The sequence below is a fragment of the Bufo gargarizans genome, chromosome 5 (genome assembly GCF_014858855.1).
Source record: "Bufo gargarizans isolate SCDJY-AF-19 chromosome 5, ASM1485885v1, whole genome shotgun sequence".
NCBI classification, from domain to species: Eukaryota; Metazoa; Chordata; class Amphibia; order Anura; family Bufonidae; genus Bufo; species Bufo gargarizans.
Genome location: NC_058084.1, coordinates 132,269,861 through 132,282,207, shown reverse-complemented (window position 1 = coordinate 132,282,207; position 12,347 = coordinate 132,269,861). Strand labels below are relative to the sequence as shown.

At 51.5% G+C, this 12,347-nt stretch overlaps 1 protein-coding gene across 1 annotated transcript in view; it reads right to left on the bottom strand.

Annotated features, from left to right (window-relative positions):
• The window catches only part of LOC122939341, a 42,076-nt gene extending 31,857 nt beyond the window's left edge, over positions 1–10,219 (bottom strand). The window contains exons 1-3 of the mRNA XM_044295408.1: positions 10,192–10,219; positions 8,973–10,036; positions 7,211–7,368 (exon numbers count right to left, since the gene is read on the bottom strand). Of these exons, the coding sequence (XP_044151343.1) occupies positions 7,211–7,368; positions 8,973–10,029 (1,215 nt within the window). The 5' untranslated portion in view covers positions 10,030–10,036; positions 10,192–10,219. The remainder of the gene's footprint in view (positions 1–7,210; positions 7,369–8,972; positions 10,037–10,191) is intronic.
• Positions 10,220–12,347: the final 2,128 nt, after the last annotated feature.

The window sequence follows — 12,347 nt, the reverse complement described above, 5'->3', positions numbered from 1 at the left end:
TAATAATATAATGGTAAAACTTATTGACCCAAATTTACCCCAACATTAATTATGAGATGTCCCGAGAAAACAATATCAGAATGGCTTGGATAAATAAAAGTATTCCAAAGTTATTAGCACATAAAGTGACACGTCAGATTTTTATCAAAATTTTGCCTGGTCGCGAAGGTGAAAAATGGCTTGGTCTTGAAAGGGTTAATGGCAAATGGAGATGACATTTCAGAATTTAAATATTTTGGCAAATTTTCCATTTTAATCCATTCTTTCCAGTTACAAAGCAAGGGTTAACAGCCAAACAAAACTCAAGATTTATGGCCCTGATTCTGTAGTTTACAGAAACATTGCATATGTGGTCGTAAACTGCTATACGGGCACACGGTAGGGCGCAGAAGGAAAGGAATGCCATACGGTTTTTGGAAGGCAGATTTTGCTGGACTAGTTTTTTGACGCCATGTCCCATTTGAAGCCTCCCTGATGCACCTCTAGAGTAGAAACTCAAAAAATTGACCCAGTTTTAGAAACTACGGAATAGGGTGGAAGTTTAGTTGGTACTAGTTTAGGGTACATATGATTTTTGATTGCTCTATATTACACTTTTTGTGAGGCAAGGTAACAAGAAATAGCTGTTTGGGCACATTTTTTTTTTTATGATTTACAACATTCAACTGAAAGGTTAGATCATGTGATATTTTTATAGAGCAGGTTGTCATGGACACGGCAATACCTAATATGTATACATTTATTTTATTATTATTTATTATTATTATGTAAGTTTTACACAATGATTTCATTTTTGAAACAAAAAAAATCATGTTTTAGTGTCTCCATAGTCCGAGAGACATCGTTTTTTCAGTTTTTGGGTGATTATCTTAGGTAGAGTCTCATTTTTTGCAGGATGAGATGATGGTTTGATTTGCACTATTTTGGGGTGCATATGACTTTTTGATCGCTTGCTATTACACTTTTTGTGATGTAAGGTAACAAAAAATAGCTTTTTTTACACAGTTTTTATTTTAATTTTTCACGGTGTTCACCTGAGGGGTTAGGTCATGTGATATTTTTATAGAGCAGATTATTACAGATGCGGTCATACCTAATATGTATACTTATTTATTTATGTAAGTTTTACACAATAATATCATTTTTGAAACCCAAAAAAAATCTTGTTTTAGTGTCGCAAGAAAAATTAGACTAAAACCTTCAGGATCACAGGTGCATATCCATGAGGCAAACATAACCATAACCATGCCTCATAGATATGCACCTGTGATCCTGAAGGTTTTAGTCTGTGCACTAAGAGCTTCCATTATTCATGTATACTCATTTATAGTCGGTATTGTACCACTTTTATCTAGAATGACCCCCATTTCCTAGCTCTATTGTTTGTATATATAATGGTGTGCAGCCATTTAGTTTTTTGTAATTATGTTTGCCTCATGGATATGCACCTGTGATCCTGAAGGTTTTAGTCTAAAATTTCTTGCAATATGTTGGGGGTGGCACCCCTTTTAGACTGGACACGCCCATCTATCTGGGACTTCTGAGCAGAATATGTTTGTAGCTGGTTCCTACACTGCCCTGAATATTGTAGGCTTAAGTAAGTCCAAAGTGAGGCAGTTTCTTTAGTGATAGGGACCCATCTGCGGAAGCCACCTTGACGCCTGGTAGATGGGCCCGACACGTATGTGAGCTAAGAGCTTCCATTATTCATGTATACTCATTTATAGATGGTATTGTACCACTTTTATCTAGAATGACCCCCATTTCCTAGCTCTATGTTTGTATATAATGGTGTGCAGCCATTTCGTTTTTTGTAATTATGTTTTAGTGTCTCCATAGTCTGAGAGACATATTTTTTTTTTGTTTTTGGGGCGATTATCTTACGTAGGGTCTCATTTTTTGAGGGATGGTTTGATTAGCACTATTTTGGGGTGCATATGACCTTTTGATCGCTTGCTATTAGACTTTTTGTGATGTAAGATGACAAAAAATTGCTTTTTTTACACCGTTTTTATTTTTATTTTTTACGGTGTTCACCTGAGGGGTTAGGTCATGTAATATTTTTATAGAGCCGCATTGCGCTGCCTTCCATGCCATCAGGTCCCCCCTACAGCCACATGGGGACCCGATGGCACCGCAGCCCACCGCATAAGGTAAAACCGCAGACCGCAGGTCTGAATTGATTTGAGCAGGCACCTTGTTCCGATCACTGTCTGCCGAGCGGAGGTGATCAGAAATACACGTATGCCCTGTGTCCTTAAGTACCAGGACATCAGGGCGTACCTATACGCCCTGTGACAGTAACAGGTTAAAATGGAAAATATGCCAAAAAAGTGAAATTTAAAAGTTTGATCTCCATTTTCCTTTAATTCTTGTGGAACACCTAAAGGGTTAACAAAGTTTGTAAAATTTGTTTTAGGTAATTTGAGGGGTGTAGTTTCTAAAATGGGGTCATTTATAGGTGGTTTCTATTATGTAAGGACCTCAAAGTGACTTCAGAGAGCGTTGAATAAGGAACATGGCCCCGGTCGTGGTGCTGCTGGTGGAGCTCTTGTTGCAGGGAGAGGACGTGGTGTCAGCTACACGCACAAGTGAAACACCTTTCTCAGCTGCGAGTAGGTGACAGAACCTTCAGCGTTACTTGGCCCTACAAATGGTGAGGCCAGAACAAGTACAGGCAATAGTAGATTGGGTTGCTGACAGTGCCTCCAGTTCCTTCACATTGTCTCCCAACCTGTCTGCTGCTGAAAGATCAGAGTTAGCACCTGCAGCCGATGTCCATCAGTCTTTCATCTCACCCCCTTGCAAATCAGCCAAGCAGTCTGAGCCCCAAATCATTCAGAAGTCTCTTCTGCTTTTTGATGACTCTGCTAGCAGGGTTTCCCAGGGCCATCCACATAGCCCTGGCCCAGAAGTGGAAGAGATTGAGTGCACCGATGCCCAACCACTTGTTTCAAGATGAGTACATGGGAGGACCACCGCAGCACGTCTCGGATGATGACGAAACAGAGGTGCTAACTGCTGTGACTTTCTGCAGTGTGCAGACCGACAAGGAGGGCAGGGGTGAAGACTGGGTGGAAGATGATGTGACCCTACATGGAATCAAGGTCATGCGAGTGACCTGTGTAGTTCGGAGGAAGAGACGGTGGTCGCATAGAGCCACCAGCACAGCAGAAGAGGGAGCAGGGTGCAAAAGCGGAGCGGCCGTCCCCTAGACAGTTTGCCTGCTACTGCCCAACGCAGCAAGGGACCGAGCACACCAAAGCCAGCTCCAAGGAATTCCCTGGTGTGGCAGTTCTTCAGACAATCTGCTGATGACAAGACACGAGTGGTTTGCACGCTGTGCAATCAGAGCCTAAAGCGAGGCATAAATGTTTTCAACCTGAGCACAACCTGCCACCCCGCAAACAAAGATGTGCCAGCAATGCCACCACCTCCCATGAAAGCATTCAGCTGTCTATCTCCCAAACACTGGAGCGAAAGAGGAAGTACCCCCCTACCCACCCGTGATCCCTAGCCCTGAATGCCAGCATTTCCAAATTCCTGGCCTTTGAAATGCTGTCATTCCGTCTGGTGGAGACAGAGAGTTTTAAAAGCCTTATGGTGGTGGCTGTCCCACAGTTCGTCATGCCCAGCCCCCACTACTTTTCCAGGTGAGCAACACAACCAAGTGGGGGACAAAATCAGGTGTGCACTGCGCAACACCATCTGTGGCAAGGTCCACCTAACTACGGATACGTGGACCAGTAAGCACATTATATCTCCCTAACAGCACACGTAAATGCAGTGGCGGCTGGGCCTGAAGCTGATAGCAGTTTGGCGCATGTCTTTCCATCACCAAGGATTGCAGGGCACTTCAGTTTGCCTCCTGTTGCTTCCTCCTCCTACTCCGCTTCCTCATCCTCTACCGGCTCTTCATATGGTCAGCGTAACACCTTCACCACCAACTTCAGCCAAGGGTACCAACGACAGCAGGCAGTTTTAAAGCTTATCAGTTTGGGGGACAAACCCCACACTGCACATGAGCTGTGGACGGGCATGGAACAACAGACCGATGAGTGGTTGGTGCCATTGAGCCTCAAGCCCGACCTGGTGGTGTGCGATAATGGGCGAAATCTCATAGCAGCTCTGGGATTAGCCAGCATGTGCTGAATTTGGTGGTGCAGAGGCTCCTTAAAAATTACCCCAATATATCAGAGCTGCTGCAGAATATGCGGGCTGTCTGTGCCAACTTTCGGCATTCTCACCCTGCTCGCCTGTCAGCGCTGCAACGTAACTTCAGCCTTCCCGCTCACCGCTCATATGCAACGTGCCCACAAGGTGGAACTCCACCTTGCACATGCTGGCTAGACTGTGCGAGCAGCAGCAGGCTATAGTGGAGTTTCAGCAGCAGCACGCAGGGGTGAGTCGCTCTGCGTAACAGCACCACTTTACCACCAATGACTGGGCCTCCATGCGAGACCTGTGTTCCTTGTTGCACTGTTTTGAGAACTCCACCCACATGGCCAGTGCCGATAACGCCATTCTCAGCGTTACTATCCCACTTCTATGCCTCCTGGAAAAAAAACGCTTCTGGCGTTGATGGAAGAGGATGTGGCACAGGAGGAGGAGGAGGGTTTCCGGACAGTCATTCACAAGTGGTTCAGAGGGCGGGTTCCTGCACCCACAAACGCCAGGTACACAATTGTTCAGTCAGGGCAAAGTTATGGAGGATGATGAGATGGAGGATGAGGAGGAGGAGATGGAGAAGGAGGAACCGTGTTCACAGCAGGGTGGCACCCAAACCAGCTCATGACCATCACTGGTGCTGGGGGGGATACAGAGGACACAGATGATACACCTCCCACAGAGGACAGCTTGTTGTTGCCTCTGGGCAGCCTGGCACACGTGAGCGATTACATGCTGCAGTGTCTCTGCAATGACCGCCGAGTTGCCTACATTCTAACTTGTGCTGATTACTGGGTGGCCACACTGCTGGATCCCAGTTACAAGGATAACGTAGCATCCTTTATTCCATCACTGGAGCGTGATCGTAAGATGTGTGAGTACAAGCGCACGCTGGTAGACATGTGGCATTCCCACCTGACAGTGGGGGCGCAGTGAAAGCACAAGGCAAAGGCAGAGGAGGAGGAAGAGGTCGCCAACGCAGCTGGGGCAACTCCAGCACCTGAGAAGGCAGAGTTAGCATTGCCGAATTGTGGAAAAGCTTTGTCAGCATGCCACAACAACCAGCACCACCAGCTGATATGGAACGTTGTTGAGGAAGGGTTGAGACGTATGCATATATATCCATGCATGCCTGCAAACACATGCGGGGATGTATGGTATATATGTGCAAACATTAACCACAGCATCATGGGACGATGTGCGCAGATGTGCCCAGCATCTGCGCACGTCTTCCCATGGTGATCCCCAGGGGCTCATGGTGGCCCCTGTGGGAAATATGTGCCTCCTTTAGACCGTGCCCCTTATAATATATATATGGCTGTGGCCCCTTATAACATATATATATATATATATATATATATATATATAATCCCCCTTAGAATACATTATGCCCCTTATATAGGTGTGTATATATATATATATATATTTATATATATATATATATATATATATATATGGGCCTATAACTGCCCATGTATGCCCCCAGGTTTATAATGAGTATATATATGTATATAGATGCGCCCCGGGCAGCACGGTGGCTCAGTGGTTAGCACTGGTGCCTTGCAGCACTGGGGTCCTAGGTTCGAATCCGACCAAGGGCAACATCTGCCTGGAGTTTGTATGTTCTCCCTGTGTTTGTATGTCCTCCCACACTCCAAAGACATACTGATAGGGACCTTAGATTGTGAGCCCCATTGGGGACAGTTGGATGATAATGTTTGTAAAGCGCTGCGGAATTAGTAGCGCTATATAAGTGTGTATAATAATATATATATATTTGTGGTCCTGGCTGCGGCGCGAAGCCTGTGGAGTGTGACTGAACCTAATCTAGCTACAGTGGCTGGTGGTGTGCCTGTTGCCACGTGATGAGGGTAGGCCAAATAAAGGGGGCATACCCTATGGGAGATGTAAAGAGAAGGGTTGGGAGGGAGGGGCGAGAGAGGACGTGCACCCGGTGAGCTGGGCGGCTTGGGCTTAAGAAGCCCCCTACGCCCCTCCCACAAAAGCAGGCTGGATTCAGCCTGCTGCATTTGTGGTCCTGGCTGCGGCGCGAAGCCTGTGGAGTGTGACTGAACCTAATCTAGCTACAGTGGCTGGTGGTGTGCCTGTTGCCACGTGACGAGGGTAGGCCAAATAAAGGGGGCAAAATACGAGTAGGAAAGGTGTAAGGAGCGACTCTTTATTGTGAAAGATGGTACTACAGAACTAAGTCAGAGAAAGCCGCAGCGATTTCGGCTTTCGGGTGCGGGATGTATCGTGAGAAGCAAGAGGACTTCCAGCGGCCCATCTTACGGATGATATGGGCCGGGACCCCATGTTTGGAGGCGGCGGAGGCGGCTCCGATCCGGAATGAATGGCCCGTGATGGCCTGGGGGTTGAACCCTAACCCGGACGCGAGGCTGCGAATGTGTTTGACAAACTGCGAGGACGTGAGAGGTCGTGACGGGAAAGGAAGGAGAGGGCTGGCGGGAGCCCGATTGCCCAGTGTGGTGAGTAACCCGTTGAGGACGGCCACGGGACACCAGGAGTTGGAAGTCGGGAAGTATTCTATGTGCACTGGGGGCCCGATTTGTGAAGTTTTGGAGACTGGCAAGGTGAAGGTGAAATGCTCGCGACTACGGGTGAGTTGGTTTAGAGCCGGGCCTGAGTTGTGAGGAGAGGTGCCGGTGAATTCCCCGGGCCGGAGAAAGCCGTAGAAGCTTAGGTAGAGGGCGGCTTTGAGAATGCAGCTTCTGAAAGGGCCAAAAGGACTGCCGTCTAGGGAGGATGAGAGTTTCCTGAACAGGTCCCCTGAGACGGGTTGCCTGGCGGGTCCGGATTTGTGAGAGCATTTTTGAATACCCCGCAGTGTGGCTTTGATGGCGTGGGAAGAAAAGATAGGGTTGCTGTCTGGCTGATGGATCATGAGGTGATGCTGGACTCCTGACAGATACGATCTGATGGTGCTGAAGGAGAGGTGTAGGTCCTTGTGGCAGTATGCCAGGAAAGCCATGATGAAAGCGGTTTCGCTTACGTTGCTTCTGGGGTGAAGGTGACGAAATACCTCGAAAGCTTTCCAACCCGACTGGTAGTTCCTTGTGGAGTTTTCGGACAGGGACTTGCGGATGAGAGTATGAGCCATGACTAGGTGCCTGTCTAGTCCAGGATCAGAGAGCCGAAGTCCGGGGGTGGAATCCCGATTCTGTCGGCTTGAGGCATGACCTGGAAGAAGAGAGTCAGGTTTAAGCGAGACAAGGCATCTGCTGCGACGTTCCTGATACCCTGGATGTGGGTGCAAGAAACATGGAAATTGTACTTGAGGGCAAGCCAGGTGAGTTTGCGTAGGAAGCGCATGACTTTGGGTGAACTGGATCTGCCTTTGGAGATGATGTCGACGACCGTGTGGTTGTCGGTGAAAAAACGCACGGGCATGTTGCTCCATACTTTGCCCCAGACTTGTGCTGCTGCCACGATTGGGTACAATTCAAGGAGAGGAGAGGACTGGATGGCTTGAGGGTCTGAGAGGATCTGGGAGGGCCAGGAATCAGCGAACCACTGGTGGCCGAATAAGGCGCCGAACCCGACGGATGCTGCCGCGTCGGAGTACACGGTCGGGCAGGTGGGGCTCCAGTGAGGGACGAACATGGAGATGCCATTCCATGCTGACAGAAAGACCCTCCACATGTCCAGGTCGGCCAGGGCTTCACGGTCCAGTTGGATCAGCGAGTCCTGGGTTGAGGCTGTGGGTAACAACTGGAGGAGTCTTGCTGTGAAGGATCGTCCCTGCGGCATGATGCGGGTTGCAAAGTTGAGAGAACCCAAAAGTGACTGCAGGTCGCCCTTGGACATGGTTCTGGAACCGATGTGAGCAGAAATGCATGACTGGAGCCTGACTAGTTTGTCCTCTGGGAGTCTGGCTTCCATTCTGCAGGTATCGAGCGTGATACACAAGAAGGTGAGGACCGTGCTAGGGCCGTCAACCTTTGATGGCGCCACTGGGACCTGTAAGGCGGAAAAAATGCAGAGGAGGCTTTCCAACCTGTCGGGCACGTGGTTTGGGTTCTCGACCAGTAAGAAATCGTCCAGGTAGTGTATGACTCTGGGACAGTTGCCGTGGTTTACCAGGATCCAATGGAGGGCCTGGGCGAACTGATCAAAGAGCCAGGGGCTGCTCTTTGACCCGAACGTGAGGCGGGTGGCAAAGTAATACTGGTCCCTCCATTTGATCCCGTGAAACCTCCAGAGGTGGGGCTGGATTGGTAGAAGCTTGAAAGCGTCCGAAATGTCCGCTTTTGAGAGCCAAGCCCCTGCCCCTACCTGTAGGATGAGTTGGATGGCTTCGTCCAGGGAAGAATAGCGCATGGAGTATTCTTCCGATGGTATCAACGAGTTGAGGCTCGGGGTGCTGGATGCATGAGGCGCTGACAAATCATATATTAATCGGTTTTTATTGGAATTTTTGCTGCGGACCAACCCAATGGGGCTCACCCTGTAGACTTGGAAGGGAGGGGTGGGAAAAGGCCCTATGATAAAACCCTTCTGCAGCTCGACCTGCAGAAGGGAATCCACCGAGGCCGGGTCCGTCATGGCTGACATGAGATTGGGGGTCTCCCAGGAATCCCGAGGCAGGGTGACCAGGCCGGTGTGGAAGCCTGATGAAAAACCGGAATGCAGGAATTGGACGAAGGCGGGATCGTGGTGGGTATTGAGGAGGGAGATGAGAAGGGGGACATTAATGTCGGCCAGTCAGCTTTTGGCCGAGCGCTGGGAGCAGGTGGACTGGGGGTGGGCCCGGAAGCCGGTGGAACAAATGTGGAGCGCCTTACATTTGCTATAGTTGCAGAAGCTGGAGTTGAAGTTGTTGCACAACTGGTTTTTTCCCAGGTACACGATGGGGCGACCCAATTTGTCCAGGAGCGGACCCGGTTTCTGGGGGGCCGAAGTGCTCGGCTGCTGTTTTGGCAGGGGGGAGGCGTGGGAGCTTGGGCACCAATCGGAGGCGTGCAGGACTGACTGGCAGAAGGAGCAAAAAGGAGACCTGAGACCTGCAAAGTGTCTGCAGAATAGCTCCATGTCGAGGGAGGCCCAGTTGGTAATATGCTGGAACTGGGCGAGGGCTGCAGCTGCCTTCGCCGAAAATGACCGGTGATAGTCGTAATATGCAAATCCTCCGTATTTGTGCCCAAGCTCCGTGACCCTGTATAAATATGCGTCCAGCTCCTCTCTTCTGGCTGGGTGTGCTGCGCAGATGATGTCGCGGTAGAGGCTGAACGCGAGCACGAACTCTGGGATGGAGAGTTTTTTGTTCAACCTCGCGTCTTTGGCCTTCAGGACTACGGACACGTCCCCGCAAGCGATGGTCCGGTTTTCCACCGTGTCGTGCGTGGAGATGAGGACCGCAGCCAGGTTCACGTCCTTGCCTGCGAGAATGTCCCTGCGCAGGTTTTCGGGGACGAAAAAGGAGGGGGCTATTTCGGGCGGCCCAGACAACCTACCTGAGGAAGATGGCTGGGAAGTGGAAGGACCAGGGGCGGGACTGGAGGGTGCGGCAGGTGAAGCGTCCCTGCTTTCGACTGCCTGGAGCCTGGTATTCATGTCACAGATGGAACTGGACAAATTGTTTATGGTGGCGTGTAGCTGCGTTAGTGACAGCTGTATGGTCGACATGGGGATCTGCTCCGTGGACCCTGTAGATGGCTCGGGAAACAATAGGTGATATAATTCGGCCTTTCGGGCTGTGGCCGAATGGCGGATTCCTCGCTTGTCCAGCTCGGCAATCATCTTGGGGATGGTCCATGTCCGGTAAGAAGAGCGACTTGCCCGTTCCGATACCGCAGACTCCACGATCGATAGAGCGTCCTCGATGTCGGACACGTGGGACATGTTGGAGCTGAAACGAAGAGGGAAAAGGAAAGCTGGAGGGGGAAGCGAGGTGGGTGCGGGTGGCATTACAGAGAGAAGCGCGTGGCGGGACAGAGGTGCCCAGCGTCGGGGCGAGGCCGGAGGACGCGAGGTCCCCTTACTGGGCGTGGTTTATAACCTTACCTTAAGATGCTGGAGCTGTTAATGCCGTGAACAGAGGGGACGGAAGAGACCTGGTGAAGCCGAGATTATCCCTGGTACACCTGAAAAGAACAGTATATGATGCCACGATTGGCTGTGCCGGGCGGCCGGAATAGTGAATCGTGGCCGCTACTTACCTGGACGAAAAAAAAAAAAAAAAAAAAAAAAAAAAGGGGGCCAAAGGATTCCAAGGGAGCACTCACGGAGTAGCTTAGTCACCTGAAAGGACAAGACCGAACGTGTTGATTTAAGGAAAGCGCAACTGGTGCGAGACCAGAGGTTTCCTGGCATTTGACCGGGCCGGAGCCGGGGGACGGCGCGTGACTGCTGCAGCGGCGAGCCAAGGAGTGGAAAAACACGTGGGTGGGGTTGCGTCCTTGCGGAACCGATGGGGTTGTAGCGAGGGGACGCTGAGAGAAATGTGAGCCCGGCCACCCTGGGTGGACGGGTTGAGGGGCGGTTCAGGGCGTACCTGTGAAGAAGACTGTTGGGACAAAGTGGGGCCTGGGCGTACCAGGCCCGGGGTAGGTGTGGGCATGCGAGGTGGGCGTACCACCTTGAAGACCCCTGGGTTGCGTGACCCGAGCGGAAAAACAAAGAGAGAGATAGGACACGGCCAGGCGATGTCGGATGGAAACAGGCCTTGCCTGTGAACTTTTTTTTTTTTTTTTTTTTTTTTTTTTTTAAGAGAGCGGAAAGAGATGAGAAGAGAGCAGGGCGTTCCTGCGGACAGAAAAGTAGTGGAGGGTGGACGGGTTGGGAAACATTTTTTTTTTTTTTTTTTTTTCCTCCCTTCCTCCCTGGCTCCCTGCCGCGGTCGGGAGCGGGGTACCGGCCTGGGCAGGGGCACGCCAGGCAGCAAGCTGGGCTGTCCTCCAGGCCCCCCCCCCTTTTCCCCCCCAGACGCTCGTGGATATCCGTGCATCCACGAGCGGTGGGAGCGAGAGGAGGGATGGCCGGGGCCAGAGATGGAAGCGCCTGCTCCTGCCGACTTCCGGGACGCCGCGCCGCGGTCACGTGATGCGCTCCAGGTTGGAGCGCAAGCCGGCGAGACGGAAGCGGCAGGAGAGGAGGCAAGTGACCGGGCGGGGTGCGGAGGAGACTGGCGGCGGGGCGACGGGCGGGAGCTGAGGAGGGCTTTATTATCAAGCAGCATGCACATATATCTAGTGAAAGTATGTCCAGGTGTCAACACAAAACAATACCAAACAAGGCCTATAGAGAATACATAATGAATCGGCAAGAAGCCACATCGGGACACATTTTGTAGACACTGACATTCAGCAGCCCACCCGAAGCCCCACTCGGCTCTAATTAGTTCACGCTTTTGCAATTGCAGTGCTATCACTATCCTCCCCCCCCCCCCACGACCAACGGCACCGGCAGCGGTCCGGCTGGGTCCGGGGGGGGGGGGGGAGTGCCGCTGAAGCTAGGGGAATCCCCCGACGCTCGTGGATATCCGTGCATCCACGAGCGCTGGGAGCGAGAGGAGGACGAGCCGGGGCCAGAGACGGAAGCGCCCGCTCCTGCCGACTTCCGGGACGCCGAGCCGCGGTCACGTGATGCGCTCCAGGTTGGAGCGCAAGCCGGCGAGACGGAAGCGGAAGGAGAGGAGGCAAGTGACCGGGCGGGGTGCGGAGGAGACTGGTGGCGGGGGGACGGGCGGGAGCTGAGGAGGGTGGGGGACGGGGCTGAGGTTACCGGAGGGGGGATTTACCTTGGAGTTGGCGGTTCTGGCGTGCAGAAACCGCTGCACGTGCAGGCAGCTTTCGGGCCGTAAATGCAAGTGACGGGTGCAGCTCCTCCTACCAGCGTCAGGCGAGAGAGGACGTGCACCCGGTGAGCTGGGCGGCTTGGGCTTAAGAAGCCCCCTACGCCCCTCCCACAAAAGCAGGCTGGATTCAGCCTGCTGCATATATACTTAAATTTCCCCGGCATTCAGCCAGTTCCTGCAGGGGGTGGATATGTCTCCAGGTGGCTGGTGACTTCAAAGGGATCAATTGATTTGAGGCACTTTGTTGAGTTTATCAGCCTATTTACTATGCGGCCCCACCTTGTGTTTGTGACATGGCTGGGCATGTGGTGCTGCTAGCCTCAGGGGGCCAACTGGCATGCATACGTCACAGTCACACTATGAT